This window comes from Blennius ocellaris (assembly GCF_963422515.1).
Source record: "Blennius ocellaris genome assembly, chromosome: 1".
Lineage (NCBI taxonomy): Eukaryota > Metazoa > Chordata > Actinopteri > Blenniiformes > Blenniidae > Blennius > Blennius ocellaris.
The window spans coordinates 10,855,742-10,874,907 of NC_137650.1; the positions used below are offsets into that span (position 1 = coordinate 10,855,742).

The 19,166-nt window shown below is 43.8% G+C and overlaps 1 protein-coding gene across 1 annotated transcript; it reads right to left on the reverse strand.

The window, feature by feature from the left end:
• Positions 1 to 3,005: 3,005 nt before the first annotated feature.
• Positions 3,006 to 19,141, reverse strand: heatr3 (HEAT repeat containing 3). The gene is made up of 15 exons (XM_080500455.1): positions 18,947 to 19,141; positions 16,274 to 16,446; positions 13,980 to 14,067; positions 13,491 to 13,591; positions 13,194 to 13,303; positions 12,039 to 12,179; positions 10,915 to 11,210; positions 9,182 to 9,272; positions 8,785 to 8,939; positions 6,402 to 6,484; positions 6,142 to 6,278; positions 5,928 to 6,016; positions 5,410 to 5,553; positions 3,955 to 4,131; positions 3,006 to 3,869 (listed from the first exon to the last, which is right to left on the reverse strand). The coding sequence occupies exons 1-15, from the start codon at positions 19,073 to 19,075 to the stop codon at positions 3,756 to 3,758; spliced, it is 2,028 nt and encodes a 675-aa protein (XP_080356581.1). The 5' UTR covers positions 19,076 to 19,141; the 3' UTR covers positions 3,006 to 3,755.
• Between the last annotated feature and the right edge of the window lie 25 nt (positions 19,142 to 19,166).

Consider the following 19,166-nt stretch of genomic DNA (forward strand, 5'->3'; position numbering starts at 1 on the left):
AACTGTATGACGCAAAAAACCCCAAAACGCTTCATGTAGGAAAAATGTGTCACACCATGCTTGATTAAATACAACACAACCACACATCATTCAGTTGCTAGTGCTGATTTTAGGGCTATTTTCTGTTCAAGAAATGTTGTGTTTCATAAAGAATGTGCAATTTTGCAGTCGGTGCTCCAGGATGAACTGTGGCAGTACTCTCGGAACCTCTGTGCTGCTTTTGGTTTCCTTCAATACAGTCTCAAGACGATTCAGCCTTTAAGAAGGCGTCGTCTGACACTGGAGCTCGACGAACTCCTGGACGATCGTCACAATGTTGTACTGCAACTGTGTTGAAACTTTGTTTAATCGCTCTCAGTGTGATTCCTATGTATTCTATCTCCCTGAGGTTCTTTTAACGCAGAAATTCTGACAGTTTCACACTGAAGGTCATCACATCGAAATTGTAAAATTTAATGTAGGCTCTCAGAGGTACATCGTTTCCCAGCTGTACACAGAAACCTGTTGGAATAACAGCATTAAAGTAACAATCAAACCAGTTAATTGAACGTGTGGTCCCTCAGCCGGTTCACAGCAGGAACATGGTCCATTTTCTGCTCAACAAAAGCAGTGAAACTGCTCAAGCAACAAAAAGAAGCTGTATTAAACAAAAGCAACAGTGTTTCTGAGGCAATCGCCGAGTTCTGGGCTGCTGTGACGGCTGTCAGACACCTGGGAAGGCCAGCTGCAACAGGCTGGAGCAAATATATGCAACTGGCCAGAGCAAATCTATCTGTGTTCCAAGAGAAGTTATGCAGCCGTTCTCTTTCCCTCGGCCTGAGCAAGAGGTCGAGGTGGATCAGGCAGTCCGAGAGTGAGTGTGTCCTGCCAGGAGGACAGTTTCATGTCCACAAGGGACCCGTCCTGTGGTTGCAAACCTCTCTGATGTTCAAGTGAACTCAGCGGACTCCGGTGGAATGAAATGTGGACATTGGGCAAATCGTGCCAGAGAATGACGTCAGTGATTTCTTATTGCGCGACTCAGGAATGTTTTAAATCCCTCTAAAGCAGTCCGGGGGGGGGGGGGGGGGGGGGGGGGGGGCAGTCATGCCTCGAGCTGGTACAATATGTTCCAGGAACATTTTCTTTTTCTTGCACAGACTATAGTTTGGACGGGGGATTGCAGACCCATCAGACCATCAACAGGCTGTCAGGATGTCAGAACAGGAAGCAACAGACTACGAAGCAGAGATTTACACACACCATGACTCCCAACATATTAAGTACAATTTATCCTTTGGTCGTGAATACAATCAAAGCTCATCGTTCATAACAGGCTGAAAACAACTGGACAACTTTAATTGAAACACTAACAGCCTTTGGTTGGCTCTTACCTCGGACGTTTCAGAGCATGCTCACACTTGTCACGATCGGTCTGACCAATAAGAGCCATGCTGCGACTGCTACTTCGAGTAAGATGTGCATTGTTGCCGCTTACAACCTTTGGGAGCACTAAAAATAAAACTAGGGGACGATGTCAGACTGAAAGCAGGCCTGACGTCCCCCTTTGAAATTAACTCTAAATCAGCTTGATTGAACGCTTGCGGGACCGTCCAAAGAGCTGCAAACACGAGGCTCCTCATCCTTGCAGAAGACCATTATTAATGTGAAAAGCTTGTAAAATCTCGCCATTGTTTAAATACATTTTAGAGACTGTTGGTCAAATGCAAATTATAAAATATGCACTGTACTGCATTTGGCCTATATTGAAACAAGCATGTGTTTTATTCATATCTGTATTTCAACAAATACATTAAAAATTGTGAGGGTTTTTTTTTCCCTTTCAAACTTCGGTCTGCATCCATGAAACTGAATCCATCAGTAGGAACACTGCCTCAGTGTGGGAGGACGGGCATGCACGCCGGGAAATCTCCACAGAGCGGTGCCATAATTACAGCAACAAAAGACTCCAAAAAGCAGGTTTGAATGGCTCAGGTAATCGAGTAAACCTTTGGCAAAGCCCAAATATAAACGTGTGTATGATCAACACTGGTTCAATTGTGCTTAAAGTGCTTAAGTCACTATAATTCTGGCTGTGGTAGTCAGAGATAGTAGCAACAAATTAGTGGATGCACAACCTGATCCGTGATATCAAGTCTCAGTTGAATTGTTAAATCTCACTGTTCGTTCACAGACAAAAGCAAAAACAAACAAAACAAAATTGCAAGAAACTTCTAGTTTGGCATTTCTTCTCTGGTCAAAAAAAATAAAAGGTTGTGAGATTGAACACAGCACAAACATGAAAAACATCCACAGACACTCAACAGTGTTTCAAGGTGAGAGACTGATTGTGAATCCAGACAGGTTTCCAGATCCTGACTTTAGGTTTGCTTGGTGGAAAGTGTAGATCACTGACCACAAAATCAATCTGCTTGCTGGACGCTGAAGTATTTTACCAGCTCTGAGAAGAGCGGCAGAAACCTCTCTATCTTGTCAGTCACAGCGGATGAATACATCCACCATCGGCTATTGGCGAGGAATGCTGGGAACTGAAAAAGAAGCAGACAAAGATTGGAACCAAATTCCAGCTGACCTATGAAAGCAGGGCACAGGGTAGTGAGATTACATGGGGAAAGGCACCGAGACAGATTACAAAGCGCTCACATTCACACGTATGAAGAATTTGAAGTGATCATTTAACCTGAAGCACGTGCTTTCTTCAAGTTGGCTTTGGCCACAAGGTGTTGGTCTTTCTTGATGCATCTTGCAGTTCATGACAGGAATGTGTGGTTGTCTGTTGCAGTGTGGAGTTGTGTAGCCTTCAAGGCAAAGGCTAGTCACAGCACACACTGACTTCTCTCCTGCAGAATCTCCCTGTATTACCTTTAACATCCGTTTTTGTTAATCAGCCCAAAACCTTTGCTCTAAGTTCACTCACCCCAAGTGATCAGACTAAAATAAAAAATAACGAACACATACATTAGGAAGTCAGGATTTATTTAAAATAAAAGAAGGCATTTGATTCATACTCTGATGAAATAATGGCCATTTAATTTCTTCCTGAAATCTTCTGTCTTACAAAGATACACCGTCTCCTCTGAGCTTTGTAAACAATGATGAGCCGCAGATCCGGGCCAGAGTAGACTGGATTTCTTGTGTTCGTTACTCTGATGATATTACTGACAATGTATTGCTTTTCAGTTTCATGATGCCTTTGAATTCAGCTCAAACTCGTGTGGTGACAAATTCGGCGCCAGACTTAAAAACTGAGCGAGTCACAGGAGAAACCCATTTCTTCCCCTTCAAAAGGAAGCCAATTTCTTTTTAGAAGGAAGATCCTCTCATAAAATATCCAGAATATTACCATATTCTTGTTTCCTTAAGTTCACTTCTTGCAACGGATTAAAAAGCACACCAGCCTCTTTGCATCTGTTAAGCCCATGGAAACATGGGAGAAAATTAACGGCACGACATGAGCTGGCGTTGACTCCCCATACCTGATCTCCTGGAGACAAAAAAAAGGATCTTGGACACATAAAATTATATATATTCATGTCTGGAAGTCCTTTTCAGTCAAGAAGAAAAAAAAAAAAAAAGTCACTGCCAGATGCAGTTGCTCATAATCGTGAAGTCTGTCCTTTTCTTTTTTTCCTCTCAAAGAAACTTTCACATCACAAAAAAGAAACGACTAAACCATTATTTGGATGACATAAACATAAATACTTAATGATTTTGCGACCATGTTCAACACTGTGTCCAATCCATGATGAAACTCCTCATTTTTTCACCACCTTCTCCAGATAGCCGATAAATCTTCTCAGGTTGACCTTGATGTTATCCAGCACGCACAGCTGCTGAGGGCTGTACTTGCCTCTTCCTTCTTTACGAATCTGCCAGAGACAGAGAAGTCGCAGTGGGTAAAAGGAATCGTTTGGAAACCGACAGTAACGCCCGACAACAATTCAGCTCCGGTACCTTCGACTTGAAGACGGGCTGAAGGGTTTTTAGCGAAAGCAGCAAGTTGATGTTTTTTGCGGCGGCCTCGGCCTCCTCGCCGTCCGCAAACACGTCAAACAGAGCATCCAGGGCTTCTCCGTTCACCACCAGGTCAACGTCCTTTGTGGCGACCTGAAGCAAGGCGCTTCCAATCATCTGGGGGCAGAGTTGTGCAAGTTGGAAAACAATTAGTAAGTGATTACACTTAAAGAGGTTGAGAACTAGTTTTTTTTTTAAACTAGTACAATTGCTACCATTACAAATTAATGGATTACTTGGAAAAACTCTGAATTATACCTGTGCGGATACCGTAACATTGTTGTGTTGCTGTCAGTCTGATAACTCATGACACACTAAATTCAGCTCGAGTTCCAACTATTAGCTGGAGGAAGATGCTCTACAGCACGGCAGTCAAACATACGGCCTGCCAGGGAATCTAATCAGGCCCGTGGATTGAAATTTTCCAGCCGTGAGAACATTTGACATTAACTGCAGTATACACATATGACCACTGGGAGCGCCCTTCAGTCTGTAGTTCATGGTCAGTCGGTTCAGGTGGTCAGATAAAGTGTCAGGCTGTAGAAATGTGCCTCCATTAATGATAATGTCTGGTTCACTTTACTTTTGACAAGTTGTTCTGACAGTAATATGAATGAGCCGACTTCATTTTTGAGTTCCGGCTACATGTGGCCGAATGTTTTATGCCTTACAAGATGTTAATAGTGTAATAAAGTTTCACTGTGATCTTCAGGATGTAAAGCATGCGGTGCATTGAGGCACAATATTGTTCAAATGATCCTTTTTATAATTCAACTTCCAGATTTGTCGTGTGTTGCAAAACGATAGTTCATTAAATGTGAACATCTTATTAATATATTAATACATTGTTGTGCTGAAGTAAAGACTTCGATTTAGAATTCTAGGTATTTATAAATTAGAATGTTGGTATTCAATGGTCCTGCCCACTTGAGATCAAACTATGTGTGTCCCTCTGAAGTAAAATGAGTTGAACATGCCTGCTCAAAAAACAGGATGTTTGAAATAAATGGTTTGAATAAGCGGAACAAAAAAAACTGTGATAAATTGCAATCGTCATGGATAATGTAGGTACAATCGAGTCTAAAATTAATATCCAGACAGGAGACCGGTATCAGATCAGGACTAATTAGCAGTCCTGTTCTAGTAACCAGGGGGTTAAGGGAACATGTGACTATTAAGAAAACAGCTTCAACCTACAGGACGAGTTCAGCTCAGCTTCAGCTCCACGGTCGTTTTCATATCTGTTAACTGTGACTGGTTAAACGCTAACAGGAGCTCTGCTAATTGTCTCATTAAGTTATGATGATGCATAACAGCCAACGCTGCCTGGAAGAGAATAGCTTTATAGATTGAAGCATTTTCTAAAATAGATTAAAAAAAGAAAGAAAGAAATACCTCAAGGGTCGCTGCGGTGCCTTTCTCTTTGGCGAGTGTGCCGCCTGTGATTCCCAGGATGGCAACGGCGTTGACCCTCACGCTGACAACGTCGCAGCGGGTGGCCGCCTCGCTCAGGCTCATCAGCTGCTGGGCGGTCATGCACTGACGGGAAAAACAAAACCCAAACAGTCAAACGGCGAACCGTCCAGAATAAACAGCGGCCGGCGGTGCCAAGTTTGAACTGGCAGAGAATCAGAAAGTCTGACAGAAAAACACAGAGTCTAGCTCCGGCGATGCAGCGCTGTTTATCCAGCAGACCGTGTTCACACACCGAGACTGACCCTCCGACAAGTGTAGTCTTCGTTTGTTACAAAAAAAAAAAATTCTGGGTGTTATTGACTGTGTGAAAGCAGCAGTATCATGTCCACTGTGATCGCAATAACATTGATCTACAAGTCAGGTCATCGTGACCCCAGCTGGACAGACCTTTTCTTTTTTTTTTCCCAGGTTGCATTTCTAAATAATGTAATCTGTACCTGGGGGATATTTTTGGAGGCGAGCATCTGTAAAAGGGAGCGCATGGCGCTGATGACGGCCTCCAGGAACTCCTCGTCTTTGGATATCTCTGAAAACGGAAGAACCAAAACTTTTATACACATTTAGAATTTCCCCCCCCTTTTTTTTTTGAAATTCATTAAATCTATTCCAAATCAATTTTCCCCAAAAGTATAACAATCATTTGTCCTTCACCTGTGCCGTTAAACACCAGCGTGGACAGGTGCTGCGCTGCTCCCTGCAGGGCTGCCGGGCCTCCCAGAGACCCGGCGTCCATCGTGGAGAGGATGCTGTGGAGGCACGTCAGCGCCCGGGACTGAACACGATGCATTCTAGAGAAGAAAAGAAAAAGAAAAGAAAAAAAGACAAGGCTCATTTTTACTGAACGCCGTCTCAGTGTGACACAATTGGACGAGACATGGAAACTGGAGCGACGGCCGATAAATGAGGATTACTTTTTTATCAGGCCTCTCCAGGAGGAGTCCCGCTGGCACGTGTCCACCGCTTCTTTCTGAGGGAACTCGGTCTTTTTCAGGACCTGTAAGACAGAGATGAGCGTCATTACCGCCGTTTTGTCGTGCGGTGCGGCTGCACAAGGGAGGATTATAAAGTCAGAGAAAAAAAGATTTTATTATGATCAAACATTTGATCGCCTATTCACAAGAAATAATTGTTAGATTTTATATTATGCGAGGGGTAAAACACATTTTTTTCAATCTAAATGATATAAAAAACAAAACAGTGAAAAGACAAAAGGACAGCTTTAGCAGATCAGAAACTCCCGTTCAGGTGTGAAGAACCTTGCGAGGAAGAGACTCCGCTGTCATCTTGTCAACATCTAAAGAGCTTCTCAGAACAAAGGCTGAGAGTGCCAAGAGATTTTAAGACGATCTTCAAGCTATTTGAAATAAATTATTCCGCTGCGAGAACAATGGTCTGCATGTGATGAACTCCTGTCAGTCGAACAGCACCGACCACTGCAGCTCATTACAACAGAGACAGAAGTGATGCAGTAGTGAAACATGGAGCCCAGACTGGTCAATATGGAGCAATTAACTTGTACCACATTTCTAAGTTGTATGGCACAAAACAAATGTATATAGAATTCAATAAATGCCAGATTGATATGCGTGATCTTACGGTTCGTACGTGCGTCATACAATTTGTATGCGTGTAATGTTTAGTGACTGTGTACAATGATGTGTGCGTGACTCAAAGGACTTGTTTATCACTCTCTGGATGTTTCAACTCTTCTTCAGATGTTCATCTTCAACAAGAAATATGTTTTACCCTCAGTCTGGCCTTGTAGGCTCAGTTTTGTAAAGCAAGGTATCCATCCAGTTCCTTTAATGTTCTGTGTGTATATACAGAGCTCTGCCACAGTACTCCTCATGTGTATCCAATGCTATGTACCTAAGGAGACTGCGCCGGCCAAATAGAGCGCAAAACCTGGTTTACCAACAAAACTCTCAAAGCAGAAGAGCCAAGAGGCCCACGTGAGGGGCACATCAAAACTCAGAGGGCAACTCAACACAGCACTGAGAGTCAGAACGGAGCGTCGGATGGGAGCCATGCCCACTGAAATGCAGCTGTGAAAGCCGACTACCTCATTTAATGCAAAATAGCCTGGAAAAAAAAAAGTGAGTCGGTGAAAACATGGATGCCGAAGGCTGAAAAATACTCTCCTACCGCTGCAGTTGTGAACGTCTACATTGAGAGGAAGTCGATAGCAGATTTACTTATTTAAATATGTTGTTCAAGTTCATTTCATTTTAAAGTGCATGGACTTCTTTGAACCAATATTACTACTATAATGATTCCCAATATTAAGTTTCTTTTTCCGGACTCACTGACAGCAAAGTGAGGTCCACGTAGCCTCCATAAAACAAGTCTGACACAGCTGGCCTGATGCAAGAAGACGTTTCAAAAGAATCTCATATATCACAGAACATGTGCTCACATTGAGAAAGACGTTTCATAAGTCTGACCTGTTGCACGGGAAGTGTGTTGATTAAAACCAAAGCCATTAATTAAGACTTGCTCTCTGCAGGCAGGCAGTTAGAGAGCAAGTCTCGTCCCTTCTGACCACAACAACAACAACAACAGACACATATGGTGCAAATTAAACACATCCGACCAAGACGAGAATGGTAATGACAAATAATCTCTATCTTCATGTCACAATGCTGCCTGAGGGAGGGAGCGTTCACTGAGTCGGCTATAAGTTCTGCATGACATCAACAGTAGCATGAAGATAATATGAGGACCTTTGATAAAGTATGACAACTTTTTAACTGAGATGCTGAGGGAGTACTGACGTGCAAAAAAAACCAAAACCCTAAAATGTCTTGAATGGTAAAAAATGCCGCATTGATGATTGAATACAAATCATCTTGAAGAAACATTTTCTTCCATATAGGTACCATCTTCTGTAGTGCAGAGAATCATATATTATTTTTAATCATCATTATTTCAAGTAATATTTTTCCAAACCTCAAAATGTTGTTTTAAAACACATCGACAGTTGGATTTAAATTGAAAAAAGAAAGTGTTTTTCTACATGACTGCACATGAAAGCATCACCGCTGGGCCGCTGCAGGTACAGTAACACCACCAGTCTGCTGCACCTGTTGAAGAAGGTGGGAGTGGTTGGCTGCCTAATCAAAACAGCGTCTTCAGCCAACAATTACAGCAATGTGCTCTGACATGACAGATGACCTTGCTTGTCTCAGCACTCCCACGCTGTGATGGGCCCCGTTCTTATGGCGACAGGCCAAGGTGAGGCGTGCCTGTGCGGGGGGGTGAGAGAGAGAGAGAGAGAGAGAGAGTGATATTTGCCTTTTCCGGGATGCTGTGGTTGATCAAGGCTCCGTGAACCTCGGCCGACAAACACAGGGGAGACATCAGATTGGACAAGCCGTCGCAGAGGCCATCGGGACCCATGTCGCTCTCGTCGCTGCTCGATTCCTCCTCCCACTCGTCGTCGGACGGATCTGGAAAAGGCAAACACGAGCAGGATCGATCAACGAAAAGCAAACGTTGGAGAGGGGGGGTGGGGGGGGAGCACTTCGGGGCATTTTCAGGCCCCTCGAGTGTGCTCGCCCCATGTATGTTTTCCTGTAATGGCCTCACTGATACACAAATTGAATGCACGTTTGGTGGCCGTGTCACAGGAAATCAATTTGACGCAAAGTGCCACGGGGCGGGCGCTGCTGTCCGTGCCCACAACGCTCACCGTCAGAGCAGCACACGTTGACGATGATCTCCAACGACGTCTGCTGTGCTGTCAGCAAGGCCGTTGCCTCCCTCAGCTCCTCTTTGCCCCTCTGGACAGAAACAGGCAGTGGTGTTAGTCAACATCTCGCTGAAACAAGAGACCATTATCACTCGGCGCGACTCCTGCCGCAAATGTGGAGCACGGAGAGTGCTTGAACACGACTCATGGGACTTTCTGGAGCCGAGATCTGCTCAAAAGGTGCTGCTTTGAATCGAAAATTAGGCTAAATTCACTTGCCATTGACAAAAACCATGCCTATATATATATATATAATGGCTACAACATCCAGAAAAAAAAGCTCTAATCCATACACACTAGGTAGTTTGAACACACCTTCCCGTTCAAGGTCTTCTCCTTATTTACATTGCAGATTCTCACTGAGCGATCTCGGGGGGCCCAGGCTGTGACTGAGCTGTGAGGGACGGCTGCCTGGCCGGGGTCGTGTCTGAGGTCCTGCCATCATGACAGGATGCACAGACGCCGGTCCCCAAATGAACCACGTGAAGCTTCCCCCTAATTCCCCCCCCCCTCAGTCCCCCCTACATCTTTTCACCTGGTATGACTGCAACGCATTAAAAAGCTCGTCTCTTTACCAGAAAAACAGAGTCGAGATTATTTACTATTGATTACAAATCCAGCTTGTGATGAACTTGCGCTAAATTGAATGGGTGAAATGTTCATTAGACTGCAGTGTGTAGACTCAAACTTCTGCCCTTGTTTGAGCACTGACTCATCCAAAAGCCAGCCACCCAGAGGTCCTGCGTCACGGCTGCATCGTGACCCTGTCAGCCGGTCCACTCACATTTCACGCCTACGATCAGTGATAGTACAACGCATAATAATGCCTGAGAATTACGATCAAATTATGGCAAATTAAAAGGTTTTACTGGATTACGACACTGTTGTGATTATTAGCAGTTTTAGGTACAAATGACTGCAAGGTTAAAGCTGTGTTATGTTTTCTGCTTCACAATAAAAGTTTCCTCCAGTTTGATTTGCTCTCGTTATGCACTGGATGTATTTCTAGCATTACAAGCAAATAGGTAAATAAAAAGCTATTGGAGGAGGAAGAGCCAGTCAAAGTTTAAAGACATTGACCGCAACTTCCATTTCAAATGTGCCATTTGATAAACTGAATTCTGACAACAAAACATCTTAGACCGTGACAACAACTGGGTCAGAGATCCTATAACAGACTTCACACCGGTCAGTCTGTTGATCATGGCTGATGAAAAAAAACATTTCCAGGTGTTGTGGACTTCTAAGGTCTTACTGTTACATGGTTCTTGACTTGTTTTCCCTTTATTATAAATATATGTTTATACAGTGCATCCAGAAAGTATTGCTTTTTTTTTTTTTAATACTATATGCATATGTGATTATGGGATGTTGTGTGGAATTGTGGAAAATAGAAAAGAATGGAATCAAAGCTGGACTAAGGCTGTAACATAGCAAGTTGTGGGAAAAGTGGCAGGCTGGGAATACGTCACGCTTGCACTGTATGCAAGTATGGTAATCGATTTGTCAAAGCAACTTCATCATAACTCAAATAACTCCAGGCCACTTTCACGATGCAGTGCAGTAAGTATTTACAACAGCATTCACAAGGCCGCAGTCTTACGGTGGCTCCCAGCTCTCTTCTATTTCACAGAGCACCTGAGAGGAGTGTGCTGACAAAAGATGCCACTTACAGGCAGGAGGTCAGAGAAGTCATTGTCAACTTTGGCAGCTTTTCCGTTCCTCCCCGGTTTCGGCGCTGCCTCCTCTTCCTCCATTTCGTCCACGGGGAACAGCTCTCCCGCGGCCTGCTCTTCAAAGTCCGAGGCGGCCGGTGCGCTCTTGTGCCGAACGTCCTCGGCCTGCCTGAGTTGGGGGATCAGTGTGCCTGCATCCAGGGCCAGGCACCTGGACAGCGTGGCCACCACGGCGGTGAGTGTCTGCGCCTGGCGGGCAGCAGGGATGCTTCCCTTCAGGTTCCACAGCGTCCCTGTGTGGCACAGTGAGCAGAGTAAAGGCCCCTGCGTGCTCTCAAGAATCAACGTCGGGCTGTGACGTCGAGCCAGCTACTGGAAAACACCCGCGTTCTAACAGGAGAGTTCAGACTCTGAGAAGAAGCTGTCCGGCTGGCCTGCCACGCTGCCCCACAGCTGGCACACATCTGTGAACTGCTCAACTGCACAACTTATTTCTCGCTTCAAAGGTTTTCAGGAAAACATTTTCCTGACCTGCTTCAGTAATAAAAGAGAAAGTTTGTTGTCCATGTTGATGGTCTGGCTTTAACTGCAGAAGCTTTTAGTGATGTGTTCAGGGGCACCATGTTAACGGGCTGCAGGGCTCCTCCAGTAGCGAGGTCACACGCTGCACATGAATGAAATATGACTGATCGTCATTAGCGAGCTGGAACGTGGAACATGTGCAGCACACGGCGGTGCTCAAGTTTCGGCACCAACACACTTCGGCCTGGACAGTTGACCCAGCCGAACCAATTGACCGTCATTTTATTTAACTTTCTTCTTTTACTCATGGAGTGTGAATCATGAGTTACCCATTACTTGTACGTTTTGTACTTCTATGCCCAAGGTGGTGAAGCACCATGGTAAAAGAGTTGCAAGACTCGACTGCTCCAGCTTGGAAACGTCACTATTTTGCATTTCACCTCGTCACAATTGGACGTAGCTTTATATCAGGTGGGCTCAATAAGTGATCTTTTTTTTTTTTTTAAGGCCATAGACTAAATGCAACGATGGCAAGCTGCTCTGACTGCCTTAAGAGCTGAATTTGAGGACAAAAAGACATGAAAAGTGACCCGTTGTACCTGCAGCAAGCGTCCTGAGGAGAGTGTGTGCCATGTCGGCCTGAGGTGACAGCAGCACGTTCTCCAGGGCAGCGAGCACGGCCGTGTTCACGCTGCACAGCAGCTCGGGGTTGTCCTCCGTCACCGTGTGCAGGCAGTGGGCTGAACGACACACGAGAGGAGTCTCAAAACAGTGACGCCAGATTAAAACCTGCCAACGGCGATACGCGATTCTCAAACTGTAATCTTTCAAGCATCTTAACTATATCATCACGGGCATAAAATGTATTCCGAACCGTTTGTGTTCGTGTTCTTTAAAAGGATATTTGGCAGCACAGCATTTTAACCAACCGACTTCCACAAAACGCCAAGACCAACTGGTTTCATTTGATTCTACAATTGTTTTATTGTCTTTTTCTACACTGTCAGCATGTTTTTACCGTTACGTTCATTACTTTGGTTGAAAGCACTTTATAAAAAATATCATTTTTCTTATCATTATAATGAGAAAACATGATTTAGTTGTGATTGTGTACATAAAAACATAAGTAATTCCAACCTGACTGTTAGTCAAAACTATTTTGAGTAGTGCAAAAGTGTGTCGTGTTTTTTTGCAAAAAAAACAAAACAAAACAAAAAACAAACTTCAAAATGTCTCAAGTGAAGACTTTCATTACGATGTATACTTTGTAAACTGTAACTTATAGATATTGTGAATATCTCGGTTATTAAATCAAAATATTGTATATCAGTGCCAATTTATTGTGAAAACAATAATTTCATATCCTGTTTTTCGTTACCTGCATTCAAACATGTTTTTCAGCTTCTGCTCCAGTAGATTTGCCTACAATCAGCTGGTATTGTCCACAAACACGTCTCCAAATCCAACATAATCCCAGAATCCTCTAAATATATGGAAGCCGAGCAGTCATAAATCTTTAACCCCTGGATTCATTCCTACTACGTCGATCCAGAGCGAATCAACCTAATGAGGAATGGTTGCCAAGGCGACAGAGGGGCTGACACGTAACTGTGTAAATGTGATGAGCGTCAACGCTAAAATACTGTGGCCAAAATAAATACATCCTGCAGCTTTGAAAGCTACGACTGACAACACCTGGGGTTAATTTAAGAGACACAAACTACAAATAAGCAGGTTGTCTCTGGTGGACGTACCTGCAGATATGGCCAGTTCCACATTGTGAGGATGTCGCTCCAGACACGGGACGACCACATCGAGGAGACCAGACTTGTTGAACACCGACAGAGCCTGGCTGCTGCTCTCACTGGGGAGACACGACCATTAGTTAATTCATAACAATCATCTGTGGACTTACTGTTTGTCAGTAATAAAATATTGTATGTGTAGACATATAGTATCTCCAGGGTTTCTTCTTTATTTTTTTGACTGGTACGAGAGACCCATTATGTTTGGAAGCTGCTAAACAGCTAATAGACGAGCCGTGGTCTCACCACAGATTCCACAGTAAGTTGACGGCCTCGTTGGCCACGTCCTCCACCGCGTTCTTCTTGTCGTTCGTCGGCACAGCCGCGCTATCAAAACCGGCAAAGCACTGGGAAACAAACCGCGTCACGCTTCAGACGTCAACAACAGTTCATAAATATAAACTTTGACCTTAAACACGAGAAAATAGTGAGATGAGCAGGAGAAGAACAAGAGGATGCTTTATGTGTCACGCATACACAGAATGTAGAGCAAAGCTTGTTCTCTGCATGGAGCCCATCGATAAGGAGCTAATAGGGCTCAATAAGATATGAGAAAGCTGCTGGGCGCTTCATGTGTGTGAGTCGATGATCCCAGCATGGGAGCAGTTCACTGCCGTCTTTGCTGTGACGAGAGACGTGGAACTACTGAGGATATCAAAGGCCGCTGGAGCAGCTGCTGATGAGGAAGAACTGAAGTGATGGGCTGAGCAAAAAGCGGCGGCGGCGTCCCCTCACCTCTCTAAGCAGCGCTGTCAGAGGAGTCATGATGTCGTGCTTCACCATGTCCTCGCACACCTCCTGACCTCCACATGCACTCAGATTCCTGTCGGGGAGGGAGACGGAGAGGGTGAGAGACAAACCCAGACGCACAGTCATCAGTCGCTGTGGAGGAGAGTCACAGACAGAGATGCTGTTTGTGAGAGCGAGAGCCAGAGAGAGAGTCAGAGAGAGAGAGAGAGAGAGAGAGAGAGCGAGGGCCTGGAGAAACTCTGCGAGCTGCTGTCTGATTTTGAAAGCCAGTGTAAGGTTGAGTGGAGGACAACAGTCAGAGAGGCCAAAGCGGCACGGACACAAGAGCCTTGAGTGAAGAGCACTAGGACTGTGTGAGTGGGGTCACAATAACTGGCTTTACAGCCATGAAAACAGGAGAGCAGCATGGAACTGCACTCTTTCTTCCAGCCTGAACTTGTATTGGAACATGGCGCCCCCTGGAGACACACCAGAGCAAACACTCCCGTGCTGTTTGCACTGTTTTACACCGACTGTGAGCTTTACTTTAGCGCTTGACAATGTTGGTGTAGCTCTAATACCTCCACCCTTAAAGTGTTCTATTTTTGTGTGGCGTTTGCATGTTCTCACTGTGTGTTTCTCCTGGGGCGTTCAACAATATAAATCCAAAGTGAAGGTAGCGAGATGTCAGAAAAGGAAAATCAGGATATTTTGATGCTATCGATCAATGAAAAAGTGATGATCTGGACAAACACGCAAAAATGGAAGAATAGAATGACTTTCAAGAGCACTTTTTGCCACATTTGTTTCACGTTGCTTCAATCGAGTGAATATACTTTTTTACCAACATATCGGGCGAAAGTGGAGGTGGAAGCACGTGTTCAAGATGGGATTTTGCTAAATTGTTATATTTCTTCTCGCAATTACACATTCACTATAACCTCACTATGTATCACAGCCTAACATGCCTCATCCTGCAACAATTGTTCAGTAGAATTATAGGATTTTGACTATTGAATGAAGAATATGACACAAATTCCAAGTTGGACTGAGGAGCTTTCTTTTATGAAGAATGTGAATGTATGTACCGTGTACATATAGTAACAACTGAACACACGTCCAACACTCCTTTGTAGTGACGCTTAAGAGAAGATGCCTCGTCTCCAAAAATAGCACATAATGAAATGAGGACACCCTGGATGTTGCCTTGTGATGCCAGAAAGATCTTTTTAAAAAATAAGCTTGTTTAATAGTAAAGCTGCAATGTGTTGGATGAAAAAAAAAAAAAAACAGGCGCATGCGTCTCCAAACTGTTTATCCAATCATTTTCTATAGTCGTTTTATCTAACATGGGGTTATCAGTTGATGGAGCCGATTCCAAACACACAATCAAACACACACGGAGGCACGGTCATTGGCAGTTTGGAATCACAGATTAGCCTCAATCACGTGTTTGTGGTCGATGGCAGGAATCAGAAGTACCTGGGGAAGAGTTATGACTGCAGACGGGGAAAACACCTTCACTAAAGGCTGTTTTATGCTCCACAAGGCTCCCTGTGGACAAATTATGTCATTTCAGCTGCCAAAACCTTCTGCAATTTAATACTGCGGTGGAAGTGTGTTTTCAATGCACTGCCCCCTGCAGTTTGGGAGTGAGAACCACATTTAGTATAAATGGCACAAGTTCTCACTGACTGATTCTGCACGACTAAATTCCACACATCACGCCTGTGCATCAGCAATAAAACAGCCTTAACAGTACTTTCACATCGCCGTTTATTTAGGGAAGAATCTAAAAAACACAAGAGGAGAATCCAAGTCATTGATTGGCCAAGAATAAGAGCGTTGTTTTGTGTCTAACAATAAAAGCAAGCACGATATATACATTTATATATATATATATATATTCATCCCACCATAAAGTGTCTACATCCATTTTCTTCACCTTTTCTTAGTTTTCCTCAACTTAACACTGTTGGTTTTATTGTATTTTTCTACTCAATGTGCACCACGTGCTCAACGTCCTTCTCTTTGGTTCACTTCCTGCTTTTGCTCCATCACGTGGTCTAATGTCTCTACAATAAACTGCATCAGTGTTTAAATCAACCCAGAAGTACATCTTCTGTTGTTTGGCCCATACCAGAGCCCGGAGGAGCTTTTCCACCTTACAAATATGTTCAAATAAGACTTGAAATATTAAAACTGTTGAAGCAATACGAGGTTGCTGTTGATCAGCTCACACTATAAAACTCTCCAATACTATATACTGTAATATATGAAAGTACCACCTCCTGGCTCACCTGAGTGCTCCGGTCGCCGTCTCTCTGACAGCCAGGCTGCCGTCCAGCAGCATGGGGCCCAGTTTCCTCACAGCGTCCCTCTGGAGGAATCCCGGGATGTTCTGGCTCTGCTGCACCACCCGAGAAATGCTGGCGCATGCAAACTCTCTCACGTCTGCACTGGGACTTTCCAGCTGGGGAACGTGTGTGAGAGGAACACATTGAAACCCAATGAATTCCCACTGATCAGAACAACAAGTGCCCATGTTCCGTTCTGTGTTTTACTAAATGTATGTCCTACCCAGATATTTTAATATTTTTATTTTTTACTTTTAGATTCTATTCTATTGTATTTTATAACATTCCTAGGTAGCAGATTGCTGCAACAAAACAATTTCCCTTCGGGGATGAATAAAGTAATTATCTATCTATCTAAAGTCAGGGGGCCCATCTGGAGACACAACATCCACAAATAGACAATGAAATAATGACAACCTGGCACACAATTACCACAAGGTGATGACAGATAAAGTCATATAAGGGCCACAAGCAGTTAAAGAGGCACATAAGGACACACAATTCAACGACAGGGAAATGCAAAGTGACCATCTGAGACCTACAAAACTACCTAAATGACATGGAGTAACAGGGGCATGATGTTACGACAAAGAGAAATGGACTTCACACATCATGCAGGTCAATTTTAACACCCTCTGTAACTCTTTTACACACACAGTGTGTAAAAAGATCAAATAATGTGCTTTTTCATGGGCTTCCCCTCCTGAGCCAAAGCCAGTAGTCTTATAACTTCTCACACACCACATTAAAAAGTTGAAAACTGTCTGTTCATTATATTAACATTTGACTGCACTTTGTTATAGAAATAGAAATAAAGGGCCACGTGCTTCCATACCAGTATTTATCAAGCTAGACCTTTGAATGCAGTTTTTAAAACTTGACTTCTGAGTAAATTTGAAATGTGGTTTGACAAAATGTGAAAAACTAACATGATTAATCCAATAATACAGATGATTACTTCAAGTGCTTTTCGAAAAAAAAGTATTCTTGCTAAATCAGTAGAAGCAAGCTCTCTTAAGTGAAACAAACATGTTGGGCTTCCAGTGATAAAATGCCGTCATCTAAAAAAGGTGATTGCTCTGCTGCACTTTGGCTAGAATTGCATGCCGCCTCTGCACGATGGATAAACAATGGCGATCCTAATTTGATCCATGACTTCTCACAGGAGGCAGGAACTTATAATATCCACCGATGGCACTAAAAATCTGGATATTATAGTCGATAGACTGTTGAAGCCGACCTCTTTGTTGTAGTTTATTTTTACCCCTATAGAGTCACTGATACTGACGTCGTTTCAAAACACTGTTGTTCCCATCTTGAGTTTTTAAATGTTATATGCAATGTGTGTTTATGCATGTGTATTATTTATGATTTATACTTTGCCGCAACACAAATTTCCTTTATGGAAACACAAATAAACTGAACTGAACTAAACATCCTGGGCTGAACCAGTCGGTGCTCTTTCTCAGAACCGTTTCTTTTTGAATGCAACACTCCGAATTATAATTCCATTAAAAAAAAAAAAAACATAGTTAGCATAGCAAACTCAGTTTCGATGTTAAAATGTGTGCGTATTATCTAAATATCTCATAATTTCACACGTAGAATCTACATTGAATTATTGGATTTTCTTTTGTGTATCCACACAAATCGTCGCTTTACACTGCATTATTCATTCACTCCATACTTGATGGTGGTACGTACGTAACCACAGCTGGGGATTGGCTCCAGCACCCCGAACATTTAGAACATTAGATCAGGGGTGTCCAAACGTGGCAGGGCCGGCATCCCGCAGGGTTTAGCTCTCTCCCCACACCTGATTGCAATGAGGGGCTCCTTATTGGGCTTTTTTCACAACCTTGGTGATGACATCATCATTAGCTTCAAGGGACAAAACTAAAACAAGCAGGACACCGCCCCCCCAGGACACCCCTGTCGATGGATGGATCCTATTCAAGGTGCATACCTTTAAATGGTCTATAACAGGGGTGCACAATCCTGGTCCTCGGGGTGCTGCAGCCCTACATGTTTTGGAGGTTTCCCTGCTCAAATCTCAGCCGAGTCAGCTGTGTTGATGTGAGGACACATTGAAAACATGCAGGGCCGCGGCCCTCGGGGACCAGGATTTCCCACCCCCTGGGCTATAGGCAACATTTGAAGGACCAAAGGTCTGCTTCAGGTTATGAATGCAACACTTTGCAAGTCTCTCTCTTTTAAACTACGCACAGGTTTCAGAGTGACAAATATAAACAAGGGATTTATGTTGGAACTGACGACTTAGCCAATTGCTTCGAGTGTATTATTGTGAATTGGTCTTCTGTATTTTAGACATCACCACATCTGTACAGCCATTTACTGAACTAACGACGTGAAGCATATTTGGAAGGACTTTACATGTGAAGCAGTTTGACTGTAAATAATTAAAGGCGGATATGGAGATTAAAAGGACAGCAAATATTTTAAAAATGACATTATTTTAGTCTTTTGACATCAGAAACATAAAGACGAGTCCTACACTACACAAGCAAACCTGCTGACACGCGACGACAACCACTTTACTTCAACGTGAACCAAGTTCAGGTTGGTGACACACGGTGGTGGAGGTCCCGTCCTTACTTTCTCCAGCAGCTCCGCCGCCGGGCAGTCTTCATCAGCCTGCTCCTCTTCCTCCTTCCCGACGCTCACCGGCAGCCCCGCCGTGTTGAACTGGGGACGTTTAAACTTCGTCGTCTTGCTTTTCCCCATCGCCGTACAACCTGCTGCCGTCCCGTCACTTTACAGCCTGGCTTTTTTTTTTTGGCCCAAGCACGATCCAGCTGCGGTCTAATTTGAGGCC

Bases quoted from the DNA above. Each gene is read 5' to 3' on its own strand.
- heatr3 (XM_080500455.1), bottom strand. From the start codon at position 19,075: ATGGGGAAAAGCAAGACGACGAAGTTTAAACGTCCCCAGTTCAACACG. The intron at 11,211-12,038 runs GTACAACGGGTC...TGTGCCACACAG, and splicing joins CCTCAGGACGCTTGCTGCAG to GGACGCTGTGGAACCTGAAG. The intron at 3,870-3,954 runs GTACCGGAGCTG...TGTCTCTGGCAG, and splicing joins AGCCCGTCTTCAAGTCGAAG to ATTCGTAAAGAAGGAAGAGG.